Source organism: Squalius cephalus, assembly GCF_949319135.1.
Source record: "Squalius cephalus genome assembly, chromosome: 8".
Classification (NCBI taxonomy): domain Eukaryota; kingdom Metazoa; phylum Chordata; class Actinopteri; order Cypriniformes; family Leuciscidae; genus Squalius; species Squalius cephalus.
The window spans coordinates 1,019,779-1,047,509 of record NC_137129.1 but is presented as its reverse complement, the minus strand read 5'-3'; the positions used below and the strand labels follow the sequence as shown (position 1 = coordinate 1,047,509).

Here is a 27,731-nt window from a genome sequence, read left to right as displayed (position 1 = left end):
TATCCGTTAGGCTATATAAAAAATAAAATAAAAAAAAAACAGGTATTTTTATAACGGGTAGGCTATACAAATAAATAAATACATATTATTTTTATTTATTCGTTTTTATATAATGCAGAAGTTGTTTTTTATTCTGTAAGAAAAATTAGTCTGATGTTTGCAATTTGTTGTTTAAGGTCAAGACTCATCCGTCGTCTTAATGGCAGTTTGCGGCTTTGCTCTGATATTTTTGATTTGTATTAGTGTTCTTTAAATTATTTGTTCCACATTTTGTCTTAAATATAGTTGTTCTAAACAATTTAATCAAATACTTAGGCTGTTGATTTGTTTGCCGCCTTCTTTTTTATTCTAAGTTTTGGCGTTGTGCGATGTGCCATGTGCATTTATTAAATTGTTCGTTTTTGTTAATTTTCCTTTTGAACAATATAAAAATTATATTAATTTTCCACTGTATTTTTATACCAAACAGCGTTTTTGCTACAGTATTTTTTTATTTTATTTTATTTTTTGCCTTGTTTTGTACTAGGCCTAAGTTACTAATGAGTTTATTTAATTTATTTTAAAGAACGAATTTTAGTTTATTTTATTCAAAACTGTTTTTTTTTTTTTTGACATGTAACTGTTACAGTTTGTATTTTTGATAATAAATTATTAAAATGCACAGACAGTCTGATTGCTGTTTTTATGTTATAATTAGCCTAACGTTCCGGCCACTGATTTTTGTGTCCGTAAGCGCTGTATACTTTAAACGCTTTACTATTCTGTTTTAAGCGCTTAATTTTCATTTTGAACGCGCTAATATCATGCTTTAGCATTTTCTGTCATATGGAAGTGTTAAACTTCAACTTGGACTATACCTTTCCTTGTATATACGCAAGTTTTTATATTAATATAATAAATGAACGATTATTCGACTAATCGCTAAAATGCAGGAGTGTTAGTCGACTAGGAATATCTTTAGTCGGGGGCAGCCCTAGAAAATGGGCATCCCATGACCCCTTTAAAAGCAATCTGACAGCAGCATTGCTGTAAGAAACACTATAAAACGGCCCTCAAATAGAGCGCAGGTTTCAGTTGCTTTGTGTATCTGAATGCATACTGAAGAGAAATGACTTTCAGAAGTGTTTTTTTTTTTGGGGGGGGGGGGGGTGTATTCGTGGTTCAAGTGCAACAAAAGTCCTGGGGGCTCTTGAACCCCTCAGATGAACACTAAATAAATAAAAATAAAAAAAAATTGGAGTTTCGGGTCAAAATGACCCGAGGGAAGGAAAATTAAGCTGAAATAATTTAGGCTAACCGCTCCAACAGAAGCTCGTAGCTCAGAGTAAGTTATCATTAAAAATCCGTTTCCCTGTAGAGAAAATGAATGGGGTTTAGTCCCAGAACCCGAGTGTAGCGCTTTACACAGGAGTGTGTGTCGAGTTACTGACCACAGTGGGCTGGAACGGCTTTCTGAACTGGTTGGTGTTGGGAGCCGCTTTCTCTTGCAGAGGAACAGCTGGAGGGTCTGGAAACAGGAGAAACAACTTCAATACGGGCTAAAAACCTTCAGCTCTTTTATTAGCAGCGAGTCCAGCAGAACGACACACATAATAACCAGCGCTGCAGGGGGTTACACTCTGCACAGAACATAACTAACTCAGTATTGATTCTGAAATGTAAGTTCAGCTTGTTCTTGTTCAGAGAAATGCCAGTGCATGTGCGCACCTCTCTTCTGGAGCGTCTTAGCCGTTAGCTTCTTGGCTAGCTTCATAAATTGACTGTCCTCGTCTCCAATCTTCTCTTCATCTTCTGCATCTGCATCCTCTCCCTTCTTGGCCCGAGCTTCGGTCTACAGAACAGAGCCCGAGTCAGATCGGCACGAGCATGCACACTAAACATTCAGGGCTGGGCAACGACTACTCTCATCCAAAGTTTGTGTCTACATAATATGTGTGTGTGTGTGCAATTATTTTGTATATATATATATATATATAAATACACACACATGCATGTATATATTTAAGAAAATGTGTTATTTATATATAAAATATTTAGATATAATATAAATTATGTATAAATATATACACAGCATATACATGAAAATATTTCTTAAATGTATATATTAGGGGTGGAGCCGAACCCGAATACGGTATTCGGAAAAGGCACAAATAATGTGTTTTTTACGAATACTTATTTTGAACAAATACTTAAAAAATATTTGTATTCGGGAACAAGAAAAACTTTATATCAAAAAGCTGCGTTTCCTCCGGCTGTAAATCCACTTGTTGATAAGAAAGGAGGAAATGACACGGAAATATTTTGGATTAGGCTAATGTCACGTTGCCATAAGGGGTCGTTCACATAGCACGTTTTTTGCGCGTGCAGATTTCAAATGTAGGCGCGCGGCAAGCGCGCTTATAATAGAAGCGAGCCGCGCTAGTTTTTCCAGGCGCGCCTATGTTGGTTGCATAGGAACGACAGACGCGGTGCGAACTGCGCTCTCCATGATGACGAGGAAGTATCAGCAAAGAATTAATTGATTTCTAGCCATTGCATTAGCTTTAGATATATTTATGGAGATGAGAAATGAAATAAAAAGCCGTCATTAATATCAGTCCATCAGAAAAGCTGTTCTAGGCTTATTATTGGCTGGATAACTCTTAGCAGGTTTAAAAAGCCCTTTTAAAATTAAATATGAATGCAGTTTTGGATTAAATAAAAGTACAGCCAAGTCAAATAAAACACGTTTTATCTCCTGTATTTGGTAACACTACAATAAGATACCATTCATTAACATTACTTAATGCGTTATCTAACATAACACATTGAGTGAACAATATATTTTTACAACATTAATTAATGTTAGTGAATGTTATTTAATACAAACACTTGATTGGTCATGTTTGTTCACTTCAGTCATTGTGCATTAAATAATGTTAACATAAATAATGTTAACTTTTGATTTTAAAAATGTATTTTTAAATGAACCCCAGGAGAATAATTGCGACAGTATATAACTATTGTTTATTGTTAGGTCATTTTATCTAATGTTATCTAACAAATTGAATCTTATTGTAAAGTGTTTTTAATACTACAGTTTCCATCTTTGTAACCGTGATATACACTTTAATATATGTAAATTTAATCTAAATTAAGCTTTGGTACCGAAATTGGTACAGAGAACCGTGGATTTTCACTGGTATTGGTACCGAATACTGAAATTTTGGTACCGTGACAACACTAGTAGCTCTGTTAGCTCGGTAATTTAGACAATAGGCTGTTGACAGAGTAACATTAACGTAGGTAATGGCTGTTATGTTATTTTCTTTTCAATGACGTTCCTTGTTACATGTTCATTGCTGGATTTATGGAAAAACATCAACCAATATTGCATATCCATTATCATAATGGATATAATTAAATAATACTTACACTATAACGTAAATTAGAAGTGTAACGAAAAAAAAATGGATTTTTACACCTATTTTGAATTTTACTCGAATACAAATACAAATACTTTTCCCCCCTCAACAAATACAAATACAGATACAAATACCGGCTGCTTTGCACACCCCTAATATACATGTATGTGTGTTTATTTATCTATATGTATCTATTTATCGATATATACACAAAATAATTGCACACAGCACACACACATATATTATGTAAACACAAACTTAGGATGAGAGTAGTCGTAGCACAGCCCTAAAAACACTGATTTCTTTCCCACACGCACCTGTTCTCTCATCCACTGATCCCTCTCGATCCGTTCTTTACGTCTTTGTAATTCAATTTGATCGATTTCTTCATCTTCCTCTTCCTGGTCTCCGTCAGGACCCATTCCACCAAACTCAAAGTTATCATCTGGTCAAAACAGAAAAACGGTACAATCATGCTTTTATCCCCCTCAATCTGAGCATCCCGAGGTGCGGATCACCAGCTAACTCACCGATGTTCTTCCAGCGGAAACGACGAGCTCGTCCGGGTCCGTCAGAATGCAGATCTCCATCAGCGAGATACCGCTCCTGATAAAGCCTCAGTTTACGCTTATCATCATCCAAGATCTGCTTCCTGAAGGGAGAAGATAATAATGAGCCTCATGTCCTTTATTTAATCACTCTGTCGGAGAAGTGCAGTTATGAGGTTTAGCAGGGCTTGACATTAAGCCTTTTCATGTAAGTCGGTCATTCGCTTCTTCAGTCAGCTTTGACATATTTAAATCTGCACATTTATGATAATTTAACGATGATGAAATTTTCCCTAATCGTTTTAAATGTGCGTCATCTTTCATTTTAAATTCTTAAATTTTATCAATTAAATTAGTATAAGACACTATAGAGCTGTTACCAATCAAATAAAAAAAAATTAAATGCATTAAATGTTATGACTTTCTGAATATACAATTCAAACGCAAAACTAAACCACCAGTAGGTGGCGGCAGGTGACCGTCTGAATGAGTGAGTCATTCTTCGTTCAATCGGCTGATTCGCTCAGGAATGAAACACGGTTGAGTGTCGCTGTGAGATGTTGTGGTTCTGCTGAGATCTTTGTTTGGAACTATTTTTGCTGCTGAAACAGAACAAAAACAGTCAAGATTGCATCTAAAATGCAAGAAACTTAATATTAAGTAATGTTATTAACTGTCATATGAAATCGGTCACATTTTCAATCGTGATGGTATTCAGCACTCTTGGTCGTGTGATGTTGCTTAACTGTATCATATGTTATAAATAAAGAAACTCTGTTAACATGATTCTGCAGTAAAAACTAAAAATGCATTAGTTTCCATTTCTCCTCATGAGGCTGTGAGAGCCTCAACGGCACTCAACTTTGTTACCTTCAGTACATTACAGTTTATATTATTATTCACCATCAATCGCCACTTACACTATGCAGAATCATTCTTGCATTTTGGTGATTCCCTAGTTATTTTGTTGTTGTTGATGTTTTAATCAGGTTTCTGTCCGGTCAGGCAAGTAAAAATCTTTCACTCGCCCCTTCAAAAAATCCACCTGTCCCGGACAAGCATTAAAATTGAGTATATTGAATATAATATTGAGCCCCTTTAGTGTATTTATAACACTTTTTTGGAGTTGACTGACTATATAGCATGAGCTTGGGTAAATAGGTTGACTCCTCCATGTGGTAAATTGACGTCACAACAATTTTGTCTAGTAGCAGCCAACATGCGCACTTATGCATTCAACAGTAAAATGCAAAGCTACCAAACAAGCATTTCAGCTGTAGAGCAAGTCCTCACCTGTTCCAGCACAGAGGCAGGGTTCCCAACCCTCGGCTACCCTCAAATCTGATACCCTCAAATTCAAGGACTTTCCAGATCTGATACCCTCAAATTCAAGGACTTTCCAGATCTGATACCCTCAAATTCAAGGACTTTCCAGATCTGATACCCTCAAATTCAAGGACTTTCCAGGTCTAATACCCTCAAATTCAAGGACTTTCCAGGTCTAATACCCTCAAATTCAAGGACTTTCCAGATCTGATACCCTCAAATTCAAGGACTTTCCAGATCTGATACCCTCAAATTCAAGGACTTTCCAGGTCTAATACCCTCAAATTCAAGGACTTTCCAGGTCTAATACCCTCAAATTCAAGGACTTTCCAGATCTAATACCCTCAAATTCAAGGACTTTCCAGGTCTAATACCCTCAAATTCAAGGACTTTCCAGATCTAATACCCTCAAATTCAAGGACTTTCCAGGTCTAATACCCTCAAATTCAAGGACATTCATATCAAGTGAGAGCAAGGTTACATCGTGTTCCCTTGTAAGATACATTGTTACAGTTTTGTGCGCGTGAATGTCATGGCAACATACAACACAAAGCACTTCACGCGGGAAACACTTAACGTAACACGTAAATGTGCGTAACTAACGGTAATCAAGCAAGCTAGTGCGCATAGGCCACAAATAATATGGAATTTTTTCCAGAAAACTTCTTGCACAAAATAAATTTGAGCGGTTTCCAGGACCTGTTTCTGTGTGCGTTTACTTTCAAGAACTTTCCAGGGCCTTGAAATCTTTTTTTTTTTTTTTTTCGGATTCACAAACTCAAGGATTTCAAGGACCCGTGGGAACCCTGTACAGAGCAACTCAAAGTCAAAGATGACATTTCTTACATGTGAATTTTGTTAACTTGGTCCATGAGTTCCTCATCTGACGGCAAATCTTCCTGTATCTCCTCCTCCTCGTATTCATCACCAGCTTCATCATCCTCATCCTCACTGCCTACATCACTGCCAGAAAGCTCCGCCTCGGACTCCACAAACTGGGCCATACGGCTGTTGGGACACAAATGACACGTATAGATACCAATATACACATATAAAATGTATTCATTAGCAATAATTCAACGTCTGTCACTCTGAAATACAGTAGTCAACATTTGAAGTGGATCAAAACCTTTCTTTAAAGTTATAAATTAATTTTGAACAATACTTGTTCTCGTCTTAGGACAACTTTGATGAACTTTGATGCACTTCAAATTTTGACTACTGTACTTTCAAATAACAGTTACATTATCCAGAAATCTCTGAAAATCCTAAATAGACCTACATTTTCTTCTTGCCAGGGCGTCGCCCAAAAACCGCTTCCCGTTCCTCATCCTCTTCATTTTCAGTTTCCTCCTCTTCGGGATCTGACTTATCCTCATTTTCCTCCTTAAATAAAACAAATGGTTAAATTCCCCTTGTCGTGAAAATGAAGATGCAGAATTTTAATCTGCTTTAAGACAAAGCATGTGTAAGTTCATAAGTCGACAGCATTGCTGAGTATTTCCTCCTTAAAACTGCAGTGAACCAAAGACGCTGGTGTTTCTGACGACACAAACTACCTTGTAACCAATCAGATCAACGTGTGATCGTCAACCAGTGGATCTCTGAGCTGAGTGAGTGAGTGGAGGCGGGGCTCATTTGCATATTCATAGAACTGCGCATACTAAATGAGGCAAGGGTGTCGAGTTACATTCAAGATATTTTAAGGCAGGAAGTTTTTTTTTTTTTTTTCAAGGAATTTTTTCAAAATTTCATTTTGGTGGTCAAAGGTGAGTTTTAAGGGATAAAACTGACTACAGGGGGACTTTGACAACACTGAGCATTGAAAAGACTAGTAACAAATACAGGCAAAACAGAAACGTATTCACAGGATTAGCTGCAGTGTGTAATTTCTGTGCCACCATAAATCACAAATTACCTAGTTTTCCAAATACTCATTTTCTGCACCACTGGTTGAACTAATGTTGCCACATTGGGCAGAGCAATTTCTATTATTTTCTAATATCTACCTTTTCACTGAGGCTGTCTTCGTCTGACACGAACCGAAACTCACAGTCGTCCTCCTCCTCTTCCTCTTCGGTTAAGTTCTTGTCCCTGTTAATATGGGCACAGTTAGAAGCAAGTAGCATTTGGAGGGACAAAACACAGACAAATGAAGAATACATGTAAAGTGATTATTAGGCTTGGGTATCGCTTGAATTTTAACGAATCCGATTCTGCTTATCGATTCCAATTTTATCGATTCCTAATTTCAATTCCAATAAGGTAAAAAAAAAAAAACTAGATATTCACATTTAGTCTGATTGCAAAACACTTAATTGTAGCTGAATATCATTAACAAAAATCAACAGGCTGAAGAACACTCACACAAGGAACGTTTGCATGTGGTTTAAAAACACCATAGAAAAAACAACCAGCCTAACTAACATAACGTTATTAAAAACTCAGTAATTAAACAAGAACAAATATAAAAAATTAGCAATCGCAACAAATATATACAACTGACTAAAGATAGGATTGAAATAAACAGTGTTTTAAGATTTTCAGGTGCAGAAACTAATCAAATGTAAAATAACACTGTACTTTATAAATAAAATATACATTACAAATATAGTTATAAAAGTTATTCAGTGAAGAACAAGTGAATTTTCTCTTTGTCTTCTGTTGTTTGATTAGTGTAATTATAGCAGGAATATTAGGCTGTTGTCACTTTAAGAGCTGCACTAATCACACACACACACACACACACACACACACACACACACACACACACACACACACACACACACACACACACACACACACACACACACACACACACAGCTTGAAACTGAATGGTTTAAAGTCATACTGAAATGCGCACAAAGGAATTCCCAACTCTACTGATTATAGCTCGTTACCTGTTTGTTTCAGACGGCTTTTCAAAGGCAGGACTGGAGACGGATCGCAGTGACGAAGCAGCTAAAAAGAGGTTATATAATACAGTGTTACCCACAAAACTTGAACGTGTATCCTTTCGCCCTCAGTGTAAACATCAACAAAGCAAGACTTACACGGGCTTCCGGTGAACTTGCCAGAACAGAGCGCCAGCAGCTGGTCCATGTCATTGCTCTCTCCTCTCCGCTCTTCTGGCTTCTCCCTGGGCTTCCCGGCCGGCTCCTCGGGCTGAGTGGTGAACGCTCCCGAACACAAACCCATCAGCTCATCCTCCACCCCAGGCTGGGTCTGGCCCGACCCGAAGGCCCCGGAGCAGAGCCCCAGGAGCTCGCCCATGTTGGCGTCCATGGCGTTCTCGTCCAGGCTGTCTAGTATGAGCTGGCGTTTGTGGGATCGGCTGGGAACGCCTCGAGGGCCGACGTTCAGGAAGCCATCGGCGTCCAGTAGCTGAGAGTGTGTGTCGGCATCGAGTAGCTGAGAGTGTGTGTCGTCCTCCAGAGAGAAGCGACCCTGGGAGTCTCCGGCCCGAGCCACGGCACACTCGCTCGGGGAAGAGGGAGCGTAAAGGTCCTGGGAATCCTCCACCGGGAGCGAGAGGGAGGGTTCGGACATCTTACCCGAGCTCTGAAGAAGAAGATTCATTCATTAATTATAAGTATCTGTTAAACGAGCAATATAACACATCATCATTGTCATATACAACTGAAACTCCACTGACCAGTTTCCTCTTTACCAGGTGTATACTAATGTAGTAAGACAGTAGTGGTGGAACGGATCACAAAATTCACGGTTCGGATCATTTTTCCATTAAACAAATAAAATAAAAGGGGGGGGGGGGGGTGTAACTTTGCTTTTCATTAATTACTTAATAAAGCTCACTTGAAGTTCTTCGACACCACATCAAAATCTACTAGCCTAACAGAAAGTTCAAACATTTTTAAAAACCTGTAATAAAGTCCCGCTTGAGTGCAGTAAGTGGCTCACCTTGGAGGCGGAGCCGAGGAAGCTGGGCCTGAAGAGGCAGGGAGAGGGAGAGCGAAACACACTGTGGGACAGGCCTCGGCCGGCCGCTCGGTTCACTGGCTGATATGACGGGATCATCGAACCCATCAGCTCGAAGCTACTGTTGTGACTGCTGTCCTTCGCCAACGACAGGGTGTCATCCTCCTCTGTGAAGACAACCCAAGATCAGTCCGATTCCACATGCATTTCATATATAAATAGGGTTAGGGTGACAAATTTCACGGTTCGTTTCGATTCACAAGACTCAGGGTTCGTACAGATACGGTAAAAAGAAATTTTTTAAGCACTACTTTTTTGGTTTTCAAAGACCAGAGATCACACTTATCAAACAATATCTTAAGTTTTTTTTTTTTTACTCAAATTACAGATATAAGGTCTCCAAAATGCAACTTGCAACGTATTAAAGGGCACCTATTATGCAAAATTCACTTTTTTTGGCAGTGTGTGAGCAAAACCACCCTAGAATGATAAAAATCCACCCAGTAGTTTTTTTACTATCTCAATAAATCATAAGCACTGTCTCAGAACACCCTGTTCTAGATTTTCCTCATTGTGACGTAGAAATGAGCTAAGCCCCACCGACGTGATTTGATTGACATCTGGTTTTGGCATAGACCCCGCCCTCGGTGATCTGCATCCTCCATTGTTTCAACGACAGCCGGTAATGTCTCCTAAGAAGTGTAGGTCTTCCGTTGTGGGATGTAAGAATGGACATACTAGTCTTCACTGACATCAGAGCCACTGAAAACGCAGCGGATGGATTTTATTTATGAAGAAAAGGCGCCACTTAAACTTCCTAAATACGAGAATCATGTTCTGACTGACTGTTTAGTGAACGAGGGTCAAAGTTAATCCTCAAGTGTGCATGTGTATGGTTTTTGCTCATACTGTTCGCGATCCAACGTCACCTCCAGAAGAAGTAAGTGTATTTTATTATTTTTGAGCAAATAGTCATTTCAATCGATGTCAGCCAGTTCAACAACAAATGCGTCTAAAGCTATTTATTGTCGTCGTCATAGGATGTCTCACCAAACAACGTCAGACTGTTTTATGTCACGTACATTATTTTTTACAGCAATAACAAATGTAAAATGAATACCTCTCATAAACGTCTATCTCCCTACAGCATTTGTTTTCTGGTTCTGTAATGTTAGCCATCTTCTCATATTTGCCACATAAGCGTGTTTGTAAGTTAGTTTAAAAAAAATGCGCGAAAGTTTTTGTGTGTGTGTGTTGCACATCCATAATTGCAAAGGGGACGCGATTAAAACTTTGTAAGTACATAAATGTATCAAACAACCATTCCGAGACGTTTAGTCCATTCTCATTCGTGTTTATTCTGTGCCGGAGTCTCTTCATCATCTAGGTCCAGCAGCAGGGCGGGGATATGCAGCTCATTTACATTTAAAGTGGTATAGACCAAAACAGCTCTTTTTAAAACAGGCCCCAAAAATGACATTTTCAAATGGTTATAATAAATTAACTGTGGGGAATTTTGTGCTGAAACTTCACAAATACATTCTGGGGACACCCAAGACCAATATTACATCTTGTAAAAAGGGGCATAATAGGTGCCCTTTAAATAATATATATTAAATACAAAGCTTATAATCTATTATTGTTCAATAAATCATATTTTATATTATAATGTTGGTGTACTTCGTACCGAGAAAAGGTCTGATGGGGGTTTATCAGATGGGCTGCACTGCTAATTTTGCGATAAAAGATTACATTTGTGCTTCATACATTTTTTTTTTTTTTTTTTAAATAAGTCAAGCACTTTTCAAGTACCTCTTCATAAATATGTCTGTTTTCAAGGGTTTTCCAGGACAACAATTTCAAAAAGTCAAATTCAAGTACTTTAAGCACCTTGTATGAACCCTGAAGACTATGATTCAATTCATTTACAATTACGATATATATCGATTACATGAGAGACATGATTGGTTTCAGAAAGCTGTTCTGTATCTTTCATCATTCCTTCTGATGTTCATCATGTTTATTTGCTGCTGTAACTAGTAAAGAGGAAGAGATGATCGGATCAACTGAGGCGCTACATTAAAGAGACACAAACACATTTATTGCTTAAATCTATTAATAAAACGGACAGAATTTGAGAGCTGAGACTTTGTTTCATATCAAAAGTATGGAAGCTTATTGCGATTATTGGATGGCGGGAGCTACGAATAATGTTTAGTGAAGATTTGTTCATGCAAAACAGACTAAAAGGATTTAAGAATCAATATCGGTTCATCAAAATTAAAATAGATTCAAAATGAAAAAATATTTTCAACCCAAAACGGTTGTGTTTAATGAATATGAATATGGTGTTTAATATCCATATTCACTCACCCATTTTATTGTACGCTTCATTGCCAGCAGCTCCTGATCTTCTCACACCATCCCTGGACAGAAGAAGACATTACATTAGTGTGGACTGCAGAAAGAGTGTTGCAGCCTGATGTGAGACGAACACACACCCTGTGCGGGAACAGGAGTTTCCGGCGAACAGCATTAATGTTCCGTCGGCGTCTGCAGGAGACGGAGAGGCACTCTTGAAGCCCGGAGAGGGGCACGTTTTCACCGAAACTTCATCTTCACCTTCCTCCTTGTCCAATGCCTCCTCTTCTTCACCACCACCCCCCAACAATTCATCAACACCCTGAAAAGGAATGGAACAAACCGTTAAATATATGACTATGAATTGAGAGAAGTCACGTAAAAATACAGTGTTTCCCCTTTTTTTTCAGGCGGGGTTGTAGTAAACTACTAGTGTCCCAGAGCAGGCGTGTTACGGCACGTGGTGTAAAAAAAATTGTAATCAAAAAGCATGTCTAATTAATTGAAATCATGAAACTTATACACTTATTAAACTTTACAATTTTTTTTTTTTTTATTCTATGAAATGTTTTTTTCCCACACACAAATTCTGTGTTTTTTTTTCTGGTAATCAAATAAAGACATAAAACATTAATTTAATTTCATTAAATACATGTACATAATTTTCAGTCATGAAATTAAACAAACTTTCTGTCAAACAACGTGCTGCACAAGTAGCTTTACTGTTAATTAAAACATGGAAGAAAAATGTATTATTCCTTAAATTAAGTTTTGATGGGAATTTATTTGTATCATTGAGACGCATCTAACTTCTACTGTACAACAGTGACATATTTCTGTCAAGCTAAACCGAACTCATTTGGACGGGTTGCCGTGAAGACCTTTGAGTTTCTGTGTTTTTCTCAAATGAAGCGGTGAAATGCTCACAAAGTGACTTTCAGAGCAGATCTAGAGTCTGGAGACTCTGGAGTTCATGCATTCATGTCCTCATATTAGGCAAAAAAAAAAAACACAGCGTGAGCCTCATTCGTGACAGTGTGTGTGTGTGTGTGTGGTAAACGTCGTCTGCACCATTCATTCACACAGAACATGCAGGATTCATATTTAAATAGTCTTTTTGCAGTTTAATATTCACACACACTAGTCTATATCGCGATTTGATTTCAAGTGTTTAGGGGCCGTATTCACAAAGAATTGTAAGGCTAAAAGTAGTTCCTAACTGGCGAATTTAGGAGCAACTCCTAAAAATAATGGGCGTGTCACTCGTAACTTTAGGACTCCTACTTTTTTTGACAGAGTAATTCATGAAGCATTTTAGCCCTAAAAGTAGCAGCTAAGCCTGGGACAGCTTAAAAGAAGTCGAGAGGACTCCTAACTCACTAAGACCTTCACAAACCACTTTTTGTGGCATTTCACGCTGTGATGTTGTGAAATGCGTATGCGGCGCTACAGGAGCTTCCAATCGCGAGGGAACCATTGTGCATTGTAGGCATAAATAGGGATGCAATAACGCCACCAACAACAACCAAAACTAGGCTACTCATTGCATGGAAACTAATTGTAACGTTTCATTGTGAATCAAATTAAAATGTTCTTCTCTTTGCAAACGTAGGCAGAGGCATATAGTGACAGATTAATTCAATAATGTTGCAAAGATATTGCATCAATCCATATGTTTCATTAGGCTACTAGGCTATTTGTTTTGCCTTACTCATTATTCATTTAGGCTATTTATTCAGTTATTCATCATCTTCCGTCCTTCGCACTACTTGTGTAGCGCACGCATTCTCAGACCTGTCACCTGTCACTCATCATCGTAGGGGAGGAGTTTGGAATCATTCCCGCATTACAATTATCAGCCAATCAAGGTGGTCACTTCAGTCAAGCTCGTGCATGAGTAATGACGTCATCCATAGCAACGAAGACTCACTCTTAGTTTAGGAGTTGTGTTTTTCTTTACTAAGAGTAGGTCTGAAAGGCGTTGTGAATAACTTCTAAGAGAAAACTCCTAGCTAAAATCTTTTAGTGCGATTTAGGAGTACTCCTAGTGGTAAGATAAAATGCTTTGTGAATCCGGCCCCAGAACTGCTTTCTATTTATTCATCCGTTTTTATGACTAGATTTGGCGATTACTTCCACGTTTTCTACATCGCCAAAATCATAGCCTCTAGAGTTACTACATGGAGGGTGCGCACGCTTTTTTAAAATATTTTTGTCTTTCTTTAACAATGGTAGCAGAAACACTGAGATATATTGATCTATTTCTAGTACCTCTTCATCCTCGGACTCGGTCATCTCTTCCTCCTCCTCCTCCTCGTCGCCACAATCCTCATTATCGAGACGATGCAGAGCCGCTCTGCGCTCCCTCTCCTCCTTTCTGCGGATGGCCATGGCTTGTTGCAAGCGAGACTTCAGCAACACCAGTTTCTCCCCTAAAGAGATGCACACGAGGAGTGAAAGAGAGAAGACATTACAACTGCAAACCAAAGCATTGAGACACTAGGACACACTTACCAGCAAATGATTTAATTTAGTTGAATACAAAAACTTCACGATTTTAAAATATTTCTGCTTCAAACTGTTTTTATTTAATAATTATGTGTACTCTAAACATTGAATTAAATGCCAGATTTAATTTATTTTGCAATAAAATACCAATAAAAACCAGGAGTTGAAGGAGCCTAAATATGCACTCTTACAACATCGCAAACATATCACAATTAGGCTTGTTGCGATAGTCGGTGTTACCGGTGATACACGGTGTTTAACCCACCTACCGGTCATAGCACTTGACCACCGGCACCGTCCCCATCGTGTTGAAGTTTTAGCCTATAGTAATAAAGCACTTAATTCAGTTAGTGATTACGTGCCTTCGTAATTTAACGTAAGCGGAACGAGCGCCGCAGTAAAGCAGCAGGTGTCCGATTTCATTTATCATTTGAGGAGAGTGAGGCGAGCTAACGGGCAAAGGATGGCGGAAGATCTGGTTTCAAAGAGAAATGCAAACGTGAGTTTAATTTTTATATTAGTTTTTTTTTTGCACTTAAGTGTCCAGTGATTATTCGGGTAGGCTACCTTATTTAACGAAGTTTTTGATGTTCGTTCGTTTCATATTCGATGGTTGTGCGGTGTTTGTTTTTTTTTTTTTGTTTTTTTTTTTGCTGAAAAAGGCAGGCACTTTATTTAACGAATAGTGCTTTTTTTATATAATTTCTTGTTTGATACTTGCACGATGTGTGCAGTGGTTCGTTTTGTTAATAAATGCACTTTAAAGGTGCTTTTGTTTAGTTTTTAGTTTTTAGTTTTTACATGGTGTAAGTTATTATTCATTTTGCAATAAAGATGTGTGTAATACAAGCGAGTGTCTTATTGTTTTGTGTATTTTTATTAAGAATAAAATAAATTAACCCATGATTAATTCAAACAAATGCTACTGAATTGCCGCTAATTAAAGTGAAAGTAAATTGAGACGTGTGCACGTCCGCATTTTCAGCCACCCGAAATCCTCGACACGCAACCCCGGTGACACCGGGATTACCGTTTTTTTTACACGTCGATTAACCGGTGGAAAAAATCCGTCACCGCAACATCCCTAATCACAATCCAAACGCCATAAAGTAAACAGTCATAGGTCATTAACGGTATATCATAAACAATAGTGTGACATAAATGCATGGCATTCATCGAGTGCAAACTGCTCTGAAACGCCTGTAAAACGAGCAACAATGCCACATACTGACGTTGACTGTGCGGCGCTCACAATTAAATCCCCAATAATCACATTAAGCATATTCCTGTTTTACAGCCTCAAATTTAAGACCTCTTGAAATGATACTCAAGACTTTCTTTAATAAGATATTTATATTTGACAAACCTGACTTTTAAAAACCCATGTGGACCTACTGTTTATTCCAAAACACATTTTTCAGTTCACACACATCTATTTTTAGTCGCAAATGCGAGTGAAATGATGTGCCTGTACCTGGTTTGACTTTTGCAGGCTCGTCCTCTCCCTCGTTGACTGTGATCGTGATCGACTCGGAGAGCAGTTCCTCCTGTCCTGAGGGGGCGCTGTCTTTCCTCACGACATTCAGCTGCAAAGTGCGCTCGCGTTTAGGCCGAGGAGCCGGCTGGATGTGCTTCATGAAGCGTTCCTGTAGTGCTTTCAGAGCTGTGACACACACACACACACACACACACACACACACACACACACACACACACACACACACACACACACACACACACACACACACACACACACACACACACACACACACACACACACACACACACACACACACACACACACACACACACACACACACACACACACACACACACACACACACACACACACACACACACACACACACACACACACACACACACACACACACACACACACACACACACACACACACACACACACACACACACACACAATAAATCATCAATTGAAAGGGTGAAGGAAATTAAAACCAGGGTTCGTACAGCTTCTGTAAAATATAATTCCAGGACTTTTTTTCAAGCACTACTTTTTTGGTTTTGAAGGACTACAATCAGAGATCTCACTTGTTGAATAATATCTTTATATCTTTCAAATTCTAAAAAAACTTAAACTAATAAAACATAATGGTACAAATAAAGTGCAGCAGATGCAATAACTGTGGTAACTTTAACCATTGAAAAGATACTATGACAAGGACTTTGCTTTCTTACTCAAACTGAGTTTTTTTTCTCATGAATATATGATTGATCTGAAGAATGAAAGCTGGATCAAATACTTGGATATTAAAGGGTTAGTTCACCCAAAAATGAAAATTCTGTCAGTAATTACTCTCCCTCATGTTGTTCCAACCCCGTAAGACCTTCGTTCATCTTCGGAACACAAATTAAGATATTTTTGATTAAATCTGAGAGTTGTCTCACTCCTCCATAGGCTTCTAAGGGACTGAAACTTGCTGGCCCAGAAAAGTTATTAAAGAGATCGTTAATATAGTCCAAGTGACTCCAGTGGCTCAATCTTAAGTTTATAAAGCGACGAGAATACTTTTTGTGCGCAAAAACAAACAAAAATAACGACTTTAATCCACTTATCATTTCCTTCTCTCTGGGCCTCTGGTCTTTTCACGTAGTGTTTAAGCGTAGCGCGTCTGTGTTGCACGTCACCACGTAGGCTCACTATTGGCCGACGCTGGTCATGTGTGATACGTGGTGACGTGCAACACAGACGCGCTGCGCTTAAACACTACGTGAAAAGACCAGAGGCCCAGAGAGAAGGAAATGAAAAGTGGATTAAAGTCGTTATTTTTGTTTGTTTTTGCGCACAAAAAGTATTCTCGTCGCTTTATAAACTTAAGATTGAGCCACTGGAGTCACTTGGACTATATTAACGATCTCTTTAATAACTTTTCTGGGCCAGCAAGTTTCAGTCCCTTAGAAGCCTATGGAGGAGTGAGACAACTCTCAGATTTAATCAAAAATATCTTAATTTGTGTTCCGAAGATGAACGAAGGTCTTAAGCGGTTGGAACAACATGAGGGAGAGTAATTACTGACAGAATTTTCATTTTTGGGTGAACTATCCCTTTAATGAGCATTATTACATGGCTTGGCTGAATTCCAATGTAGAATGCGGTCTGTTATTTCTTGATAACAGACCGCTGCGAAGTATAACAGACCGTTGCCATGAAAAACAGCGCGTTGCTATGGACGCGGAATGGACTATTTTCTTTGGCGGAAGCAATACAATCGTTTTTAAATCAATAAACTCCTTTTTGAATAAATAATTTGTGTCAAATTATTTATTTATTTTGTAGGTAGCCATGTAATAAGCGGGATAATGTATAGTGAGCCGGTTGTTATAGTGAATAACAACCCCTTCAGGCTGATTCAAGATCCCTCCGCTTCGCGTCGGGATCCCGTTCAGCCTGTCGGGGTTGTTATTCACTATAACAACCGGCTCACTATACATTATCCCTTACATATCACACTCATAGCCATGCGAAATGGCTCTATATCGATATCAGACGGGCTGCAGTGTTCATTTATTGTTAAAAATATTGTTTTATCAATAAAATTTCATATATATTTTCTTTAAATGATTCAAGCACTTTTAAAGCACCTTCTCATAAATATGGCTGTTTTCAAGGGCTTTCCAGGACTTACATTTCAGAAAGTCAAATTCAAGCACCGTGTACGAACCCTGTAAACACAATCATCATGTCCAAAACCTCACCTGGGTTCTCCTGAGGCGGCTCCAGCTGCACAAACGCCCCATCGTCGGCACACAGCTTCGCCACCGGAGGCGGGTCGAGGCCGAGCTCGCGCAGTCTGGCTAGTTTATCCCTTCGGGGTTTGAGAACATGAGATGACGTCTGAGCCGGCTGCTTCTCTCGGTCCTCGTCTGAATGTTCATCTCCCTCGGCTCCTTGCTCAACGCGAGCGTCCGTCTCTTGACCCACAGGTTTGAGTCCATCAGTGCTTGTTTCATGTTCTACCTGTGCTTCGTTGGAGGTCTGTGGTTTGCCATCATTAGTAGGACTGGCGTCCGTGTCTTCCAGAGACAGAGATGTTGTGGACGAACGGTTATCCAGAGAGGACTCTGTTGGAGGGTTTACTTCCTGCTGAGGTTTCGTGGCTTGATCTGGAGGTAGATGTGCATTAGTCTCTAAAATACAAGCCTGGTACTTGGCAGACCTTGAGGATGGGTGAGAAAGAGATTATATTGGTTATTTCTACAGTTAAGTCTAGTCATGTCACCTTTATTTATACAGCATTCATATTTCAAAGTAGCTTTACAGAGATAACAGGAAAATAATGCAACAAAGTGTGTTTCGGCTGTACAGCAGATCTAGAAAAACAGCGTCATAGTCCAGCTTAAGTTCAGTTCATGTTTTTTTTTTTTTTTTTTTTTTTTTTTTAAGTTATTAATTTAGTTCATTTATATATATTTATATTTATATATATCCGCTCTGGAGTAAACAGTGATGTCATCGTCCAGCTCAGATCAGTTCTTATATAATGGTGTCAATGCAGGAGAGCAATAATATTGTTGAATATTAAGTGAAAACTAAGCAAGCCAAAAGTGAACCAAAGGCGACAAAAGTGTCTGAATGAGATAAATGAGTTCATTAGTGACAGAACTGATAAGACTTTAATCTCATACTTGAGCAAAGCCATGGCAGGACCCTCGGGGCGAGCTCTTCTCTTGAAGAACTGGTCGATACTTTTGGGTTCTGGCATGTGATATGGCAGATTCAGCATGGACTCTGCAAATACACAAGAGAAAGAAATATAATGAATTAACTTTATTATTATTATGGGATGATATTTGCCCTGTCTACACCTCCATTTATAAGTATGGAGTAATTTTGTCTCTTCTGCCCACCAATGCTGCATTTATTTGATCAAAAATACTGTAAAAATTGTGAAATATTATAAAAAAAAAAAAAAAAAAGCTGTTTTCTATACAGTAAAGTGTAATTTATTCCTGTGATCAAAGCTGAATGTTCAGCATCATTACTCCAGTCTTCAGTGTCACATGATCCTTCAGAAATCACTCTAATATGATGATTTGATGCTCAAGAAACAGTTCTGATTATTATCAGTGTTGAAAACATTATGCTTCATATTTCTGTGTAAACCGTGTCCAGTCTTTGCATGTGATTGAGTCTTTTAGACTGACCTCGGACCAGTCTCTGGCTCTCGCTGTGAAGCTGCTTGATTGCCTCCTTGCTGGCTCTCGCCGCTTTCCTCTCCTGAAAACACAGTTTGGTCAGTAAAAACACAAGTCAGTGATGCACAATTAACTAGGGTTGTAACAATATATCATGTCACAATATATCGCAACACAAAAATGAAACAATATGTATTGTGGATAGTTCACCCAAAATAAAAAATTACTGTGTGAGAAAAGTTTTCAGAGTTTTAGTGTCAGTTCTACATTAAACTGATATATATAAATGTTGAATATAATGCAATGGGGGAATATCTCTGTGTCCTGATAATGCCAAATGTATGATGTTTCCAGTAAAAGTGGCCTACATTATTTTAAATATATCTAGTCAGTGACTGAGATCAAGCATATTCATCTACAATAATTCAGTATTTTCAGCTTCAGAATCATGAATGTGTTTATTCTGGTGTCTTTATTGTCCTGTGCTTTGGGTTTCAGCACCAAGTCCAAGCCTGTTCATTTACACACACAATGTAAAACTAATTTAGCATTTTAAATCAACAGTACATTTTTTGTTAACCTAAGTATCGCAATAATATCGTCTCGTGAGTTCAGCTCGTGATATGTATCGAATCGTGACATGAGGGTCTCGTTACGGCCCTACAGTGAACACAATCATCAACACCGTATGACCTTTAGCACTCCCACCTTTCGCTGTGGCTTGTTCTCTTGCTCCTCGTCGCCACTGAACTCAGACACACGAGCCTATAGACAAGTAATAATACAAAAGTAGCCATTAGTAGCGCATTCAGATTTGCGTAGACGTTTTCAACACGGAAACCTGAATTCTGCGCTTACTCTGTGCTTGGCCTTCTTTCTCACAGCAGATCGGATGGCATCAAGAGACTCTTCCTCCTCCTCCTCAGAGTCTTCCTCTAACTGGGCATCGAACAGATCAGAGTCTCCCAGCAAACAGCCGCTGTCATTCAGTGCTTTGATTGGAAGGGCCTCCTTAAAATAGGGAAAAACAAACGGAATTGAATTAAAAAATATATATATTATAAATATATTCCCTTTTTCAATAATACATTGCAAATATACTAACATTTTTTTTAATTACTTTTATTAATAGTATATTAGCATCCCTATTTTCACAATACACCTTAACACACTTTAAAATAATTGTACTTTAGTATATTTTCTACGAATATACTTGAAGTGAAAAGTGTATTTATTTTAACTTTAAAAATATAGTTTAGGTATATTTTTAACTGTGTGCTGCAAATGATCATTGTAACAATGCATTGAAAATATACTTTTCAAAATACATTACAGTATACAATAGTATATTGAACAAAGTATAGCTAAGTAATATTTGTTTATTAATGTGCATTTGTTATTGAAGACAAAATGTGCAATTTGTAGTATTTGGAATAAGCCAAAGTTATTACTGAGCATTTACTTTTTACTAAAATATAATACACTTATGATATATCGCTTGTGTGTTTCGAAGACACTCGTAATGAATTTATAATGTACTTGTAACACAAATAAAGTACACTTTAATATCACTAATCAAGCATGTAATTAGGCCCTTCACAGGCATATACTTGAAGTTGTTCCAATTTAGCACACAAAAGTACACTAAATACACTTAAAGTTATGCTTTACTACAATTTAAAACACAACTATAATATACTAGTACAAAATTAGTTGTTTCAAAACAGCACACTTCAAGTTAGCTAATCATTAGCACACTTGAAGTACACTGAATTAGTCTAGTATACTTCGTTCCTCCAGGGTTGTGAAACGCTCACAGTTGTTACACGATCTGAACACACACCTCTGTTTTCTCCTTCAGTCGTTTAACAAGAGCAGCGTTGCGTTTCTCTTTTTCTTTGCGTCTTTCTGACTTCTCCCTCTTCTTCTTTGCTTCTTTTGGTTTGCTTTGAACGTCTGCTTTCTCAGGCTCGCTCTCATCACTCTCCATCATCGAGATCCGGGACACTCGTTTCCCTCGCTTGTCTTTGACGCTCTCGGCCTCGCCGGTCTTCGTCTGCTCGTCGCTGGACTCGGACAGAACCAGAGCGTTCTCCATGCCCGCCTCTTCCAGATCCCCGTCGCTGTCGCTGTCCTGCAGGGCCTTTCGAGAGCGCCCCTTACGACTGACGGCGATCTCTTCATCTGAATCTGGACATAATGCATCTTTATTATAAACAATAGATTCATGTGTCTCTAATCAGGGGTGTGTTTCCCGTACAACGCTGTAACTCGCTGGATTATTGGTGGTGTAAACAATTTATTCTGAAGCAATTTTTCATCAGCTTTTACATACTTAAATCTGCATTTGCTTTGAGAACGCGCAATAGTTCTGCTGGGATCTTTGTTTGGAACCATTTTCATTGGTCGAAATAGAACAAGAACAGTCAATATTGTGTCTAAAAATGGAAGTAACTATAAAGTCAAAAGTCAAAATATGCATTTGCAATCGTGATCATATCTGGGAAAACATCTCCCTCGGTTATATCATGTTATACGTAAGAAAACTCAACATTTTGATATTTTACCTCAGAATGTTTCTTCTGTGAGAGTCTTTATGTGTGTTGTTACGCTCATTTGTTTTGATTTCTCCACGAAAGTCTCTCACAACGAGACAGGCAACGCGAGTTTCAACAGCACAACCTTGATACCAGAAATACACTATTCATTATCAATCACCGTTTCCACTGTAACTATTAAAAACAGAATCATTCTTGTGTCTCGATGCTTCCCTAGTTATGTTTAGTCACTGAAGTTTTAACCGGGCTACTTTTCCGGTCGGGCAAATAAAATTCTCTTCGACTCAAATCCACTTGTCAAGCACTAGATCGGATGTTTGTGGTTTGCTATTGGTCGATCACACGCGAGTGACAGGTAGCCCCGCCCTCGCGCCAGTAAACACATCATCAGAGATAAGATGTCATTGCAAAAGGTTTGGGATTTTAATTAAAAATTACAAGGGCACATAAATAAATACATAAAACTAGTGATGTGCATGGACATTTATAATAAATACAGCACTGTTCCATAAAAATAAGAATCGTCAATTTTGATTTCATGGTGACTTTAAAAAAGGATAGTTCACCCAAAGATGAAAATTACTCCATGATTTACTCACCCTGAAGGCATCCTAGGTGTATATGACATTCTTCTTTCAGACGAATACAATCAGAGTTATATTAAAAAATGTCCTGGCTCTTCCAAGCTTTATAATGGCAGTGAATGGCCGTTTCTGTTTTGATGTCCATAAAAGTGCATCTATCCATCATAAAAGTGCATCTATCCATCATAAAAGTGCATCTATCCATGATAAAAGTGCATCTGTCCATGATAAAAGTGCATCTGTCCATCATAAAAGTGCATCTATCCATGATAAAAGTGCATCTGTCCATCATAAAAGTGCATCTATCCATGATAAAAGTGCATCTATCCATGATAAAAGTGCATCTGTCCATCATAAAAGTGCATCTGTCCATCATAAAAGTGCATCTATCCATGATAAAAGTGCATCTATCCATGATAAAAGTGCATCTATCCATGATAAAAGTGCATCTATCCATGATAAAAGTGCATCTATCCATCATAAAAGTGCATCTGTCCATCATAAAAGTGCATCTATCCATGATAAAAGTGCATCTATCCATGATAAAACTGCATCTATCCATCATAAAAGTGCATCTATCCATGATAAAAGTGCATCTGTCCATGATAAAAGTGCATCTGTCCATCATAAAAGTGCATCTATCCATGATAAAAGTGCATCTGTCCATCATAAAAGTGCATCTATCCATGATAAAAGTGCATCTATCCATGATAAAACTGCATCTATCCATCATAAAAGTGCATCTATCCATGATAAAAGTGCATCTATCCATGATAAAACTGCATCTATCCATCATAAAAGTGCATCTATCCATGATAAAAGTGCATCTGTCCATGATAAAAGTGCATCTGTCCATCATAAAAGTGCATCTATCCATGATAAAAGTGCATCTGTCCATCATAAAAGTGCATCTATCCATGATAAAAGTGCATCTATCCATGATAAAAGTGCATCTATCCATGATAAAAGTGCATCTGTCCATCATAAAAGTGCATCTATCCATGATAAAAGTGCATCTATCCATGATAAAAGTGCATCTATCCATGATAAAAGTGGATCTATCCATGATAAAAGTGCATCTATCCATGATAAAAGTGCATCTATCCATGATAAAAGTGCATCTATCCATCATAAAAGTGCATCTATCCATGATAAAAGTGCATCTATCCATCATAAAAGTGCATCTGTCCATCATAAAAGTGCATCTATCCATCATAAAAGTGCATCTGTCCATCATAAAAGTGCATCTATCCATCATAATATGATGTAGGACGCTCCGGTGAGAATATGCGCTATCCTCTGCGCTTCCACGTTCCACTGGACGTCGACATCATACGCAGGAACATCAGTCTCTTGTGAACGTGCGTACGACAGTTAGCGGAAGTTAGAGATTACAGCTTGTAAAGTTTTAAATATGGATATTTTTCTTACACAAACACATGGCTTCACTTCAGATTCACATGGCTTCACTTTAATGATGGATAGATGCACTTTAATGATGGTGGATAGATGCACTTTAATGATGGATAGATGCACTTTAATGGACTTCAAAACAGAAACAGCCATTCACTGCCATTATAAACGCATACCATTATAATGCCATCGTAATACATTTTTTAATATAACTCCTATTGTATTCGTCTGAAAGAAGAATGTCAAATACACCTAAGATGACTTGAGGGTGAGTAAATCTAATTAGCCATGGACTCATTTTCATTTTTGTGTGACAGTATCCCTTTAACTCTCTTACCTTGTTGGCTCTCTGTGATCGTGTTGCTGTCAATCACCGGCTGCTCCATCGGGGAACCCATGCCACTGTCGGAATCACTCTCAGCTGTTCGTCTTTCGGACAGATCTACAGCCTACAACAGATAACATTCACCTTTATACCATTTTGACAAACTACCAGTGCAAATAAAACCAATAACGTTCAATTTGATGAATCGCGCGCTTTTGAAAACACAACAGAATGTAAACATCGCAATGGTGACTAACGTTACATAACTAGCTAAGATACCTACACTGTATTTATTGCTCTTTTTATCTGCTGTAAACACTATATAGAACATAATAAAAAGGAACTCAAAATCTGGAAACAACGAGCATAAAAAGCAAACAAAGTTAGCACAATTTCCCTCAGGCCTTAAGTTAGAAAGAACAGGATGAATAGCTAAGCTGGCTAGCTAAACACAAATAACCTGATGAATTCATTCAAAACTTCTATCACCTGTCGGGAGAATTATTTCTTAGCTTCTACTTGTTTACCGAATGTAGTCATTTACATGTATTTTTGAGGTAATTTGCTGTTATTGCGCTCTGATACGTTACCCGCTCACAGAGAAGAGAGCTCATCTTTCAGGTCGAGTCTTGAGCTTTATTCGGTGCAAAACTACATCAATCGCACGAGGAAGTCACTCCACCGACGTATAAACGTAGTAAACGCAATCTTTATATTCAAAACGTCATAAAGTTAAAATGTAAATGTTATTTTTACAATGCCAAAACGTATACATCCAACTCCCGCCCGATAGCAATAGAACTTCAGCCTTCGCGCGCTGAGCTCGAGCGCTTTTCTTTAACTGACTACGTCATTCTTTTCGAGCCTCGCTATTGGACGAACGGTTGTTGGGCGCTCATGGGCTGTGCTGATTGGACAGGACTGTCAGCAGTGAAACACCAATAACGCTTAGGATTGGTCAACGCTAGACTGTAAATGGACAACAACAGAGTTCCAGCAAATAATAGTGGGACAGGAAGGATATTTCCATTATAAAACACATCGGACGCAGGCTTTTTCAGCAAATAAATAAAGAACAAATAAGGATAACAAATAAAGAAAATGCTTTAATTTGCGATCGATCAATCAAGACACGTGCCGAATGTCACTTACAATAGAAATTAAAGGGCGCGTAGCAGATTTTCCCTGGATTTAGATGGTCCACTCAACCATGTGGAGTTCCTAAAATCAAATTAAGTAATACAACACGCGACTTGATGAGCATTCGTGCGCCTCGCCGCCCAAACCTTTATCATTTTCCCTTTGAGTGTCAATATGCGCGTCCACCAACCGAATTTCGCGTCCTCGCGCATGCGCACTTACAAATCCCATGGATCTGCTTTAAATCACTCAGAAGACAACGCAAGCACAGCGCTACACATCTACGCATCCTTCCATTTCTTAAATTAGCCACTTTCAGCTTCGCGATACCGCCCCCAATATCAGTGTCGGTACGGAGCCGCCAGGCCGGGACAGAGACGGAGAGAGATCCCTCGGCCATGGAAGCGCCCGGACCCGGTAAGTGCGGGAAATTACGCCGTGTGACAGCGTAGCGCGGGCCGTTGCTCTGCCGCACCAGGGCCCGAGGCTCCGCGCTGTTTAGGCCTCAACGGAAAAAAAACGAAAACAATCCACTTATCACGCCGCGCCTGTTTGTCAAAACCATCCTAACGACGCTTAACTGTTAATAATCGCACTCCACCCTTCAGAGCGAGTATTTGAGAAGCCAACAAGTGTGTGTTTATTACTGAATGAGCGTTAAATGGCTCGAGTCCAGTGCGGAAGACAGGACGGCATTGTGTGGTGGGGATTTAACCACACGCATTTTCCTTCCGCGTCTGCCGTGAGCAAGCCTGCATAATAAACAACACGACCTTTGTGTTGAAAACGACACGCATTCTGGGTTTTATTTCGACTGTTTGTTTGTCAAATATCGTTATGGGTGTTTTGCGCGAGCTCGAAACGCGAATAGGACGTGCGCGTGCTGTTAAGTTAAAGCGCGCGCGCGGGGTCTGTTGTTTTTTTAATTGCTGGCGCTTTGTTTGATCCCCATGTGCGTTTGTTTATGCCTAAATGTTGACCGTGCCAGAGGAAAACGATTGACAGGACTATCAGAGCCATGCACAGCAAACGAGCAGCCGTTGTCACTGCAAGAATGAACTCGCTGACCTCTGACAAATAGGCTTAGTTATGATCTCAGGCATGCCATGCATGATAATTATCGGATGTCGGTACGGTATCATCATTTTATTAAAAGCTAGTCTTCAAATTGCTGTGTTTTAGAGCACAAGCTGATTTTCTATTGCTACCACATGCATTTGTTTTCATGTTGTTTGCTTACAAAGTGAATGCATGTGCTTTTGACGTCTCGCTTTTCATTAACCTTGCAGATCTTCTGGCTCATATAACTTCAGTTTATCCAATCAGTAATGTCTATATTCATGTTTGTGTACAAGACAATGTGCAAGCCATGCACATTACTCTCAGTGCTTTGTTAGAGAGCACACTTCGTAAGGCAATGAATAGGGTGTCTATTAAAAAGAAAAAGCAATTGTTGTGTGTTTTGGGAATGTTTTCTCTGTAAATGCAGCTTTCGTTCTCCAGCTGTGAGGTCAGGCCAAAGATCTGCCATCAAAGTGCAAGAATGACAATGTCTGTTTATCGTTGTTGCGTAATTCTGGGCCACAATAAAGCTCTGTGCGCGTGTGTGTTGTGGCTCCTGCCAAACATCAGCTTTGTTTGGGTTTTTTCCCTGTTACTACAGAAATCAACATGACCATAATTGATCCACTGGCCTAATTTTCAAATACTTCCCTGAAAAATTGCAATCTTTAATCTAAATGTAGTAAATTGCATAACTATTTAGTAATGTTAAACAACTGCCAAACATTGCATTGTTTTAGCAAACTCTGTAATTCCCACTTTCACCATCCATTCAGTTCCTAAAGGAAGTTTAAATCAAGTCTAATGCACTGAAGGAATAACATGGGTTGAAACTAGGCATGCACGATATATATCGGCCACCATATCGGTATCGGATAACATTCATTTAAATGTTATCATTATCAGCCCAATAAGAACCTTTGGCCCATATATTAAAGCCGATAAATAATGTATTATTTCCGTCAGCTGAGACGCTTCAGATTCAACATGATGGGTTTTAATTGCTTGAAATATGATTGGAATCACTTCAAAAAAAGGAAGATAGAGTAAAGTGCAACATGTCTGTCATATCGGCTACATAAAATTATAATGATATAATCATAATTGTGTGTTTGGGATGTGAGACTTTTGTTTTTGTAATCAGGCTCTCAAAAATTATATAAAAATTTGGATATGGATTTATCGGCCAATATATCGGTTATCGGCTTTCAAACATGAAGAATTGTCATTATCGGCCAAATTTTCATATCGGTGCATCCCTAGTTGAAACTTTCTTGCCTTCTTGCGCATTATGCTTTTCATAAGTCCTGTGTAACTTCTGAAAATGAAGAGGAAACGTATGAAGGATCCGCAGCTCTTGTGTTGGACTAGATCTGATGCGTTGATCGATC

At 38.7% G+C, this 27,731-nt stretch overlaps 2 protein-coding genes across 12 annotated transcripts in view; one reads left to right on the top strand and one right to left on the bottom strand.

Annotated features, from left to right (window-relative positions):
• clspn (claspin) overlaps positions 1 to 25,678 on the bottom strand; it is a gene marked incomplete at its 5' end in the record, with an annotated part of 28,848 nt that extends 3,170 nt beyond the window's left edge. The window contains 22 exons of one of the 3 annotated variants that reach the window (XM_079878888.1): positions 1,431 to 1,507; positions 1,708 to 1,831; positions 3,722 to 3,849; positions 3,935 to 4,056; positions 6,125 to 6,286; positions 6,561 to 6,664; positions 7,288 to 7,372; positions 8,179 to 8,239; positions 8,332 to 8,839; positions 9,200 to 9,384; positions 11,591 to 11,643; positions 11,719 to 11,900; positions 13,850 to 14,010; positions 15,561 to 15,749; positions 17,819 to 18,279; positions 18,749 to 18,851; positions 19,268 to 19,340; positions 19,967 to 20,023; positions 20,117 to 20,269; positions 21,102 to 21,448; positions 24,151 to 24,262; positions 25,469 to 25,678. In XM_079878888.1, the coding sequence (XP_079735014.1) occupies positions 1,431 to 1,507; positions 1,708 to 1,831; positions 3,722 to 3,849; positions 3,935 to 4,056; positions 6,125 to 6,286; positions 6,561 to 6,664; positions 7,288 to 7,372; positions 8,179 to 8,239; positions 8,332 to 8,839; positions 9,200 to 9,384; positions 11,591 to 11,643; positions 11,719 to 11,900; positions 13,850 to 14,010; positions 15,561 to 15,749; positions 17,819 to 18,279; positions 18,749 to 18,851; positions 19,268 to 19,340; positions 19,967 to 20,023; positions 20,117 to 20,269; positions 21,102 to 21,448; positions 24,151 to 24,262; positions 25,469 to 25,678 (3,657 nt within the window). Of the gene's footprint in view, positions 1 to 1,430; positions 1,508 to 1,707; positions 1,832 to 3,721; positions 3,850 to 3,934; positions 4,057 to 6,124; positions 6,287 to 6,560; positions 6,665 to 7,287; positions 7,373 to 8,178; positions 8,240 to 8,331; positions 8,840 to 9,199; positions 9,385 to 11,590; positions 11,644 to 11,718; positions 11,901 to 13,849; positions 14,011 to 15,560; positions 15,750 to 17,818; positions 18,280 to 18,748; positions 18,852 to 19,267; positions 19,341 to 19,966; positions 20,024 to 20,116; positions 20,270 to 21,101; positions 21,449 to 24,150; positions 24,263 to 24,728 lie in introns of all 3 variants that reach the window. The other 2 variants (XM_079878889.1, XM_079878890.1) reach the window with 2 other exon arrangements.
• Positions 25,571 to 27,731, top strand: part of ago4 (argonaute RISC component 4) — a 31,800-nt gene continuing 29,639 nt past the window's right edge. For all 9 annotated transcript variants that reach the window (XM_079878899.1, XM_079878898.1, XM_079878897.1 and 6 more), the window contains exon 1: positions 25,571 to 25,695. In XM_079878899.1, the coding sequence (XP_079735025.1) occupies positions 25,677 to 25,695 (19 nt within the window). In that variant the 5' untranslated portion in view covers positions 25,571 to 25,676. The remainder of the gene's footprint in view (positions 25,696 to 27,731) is intronic.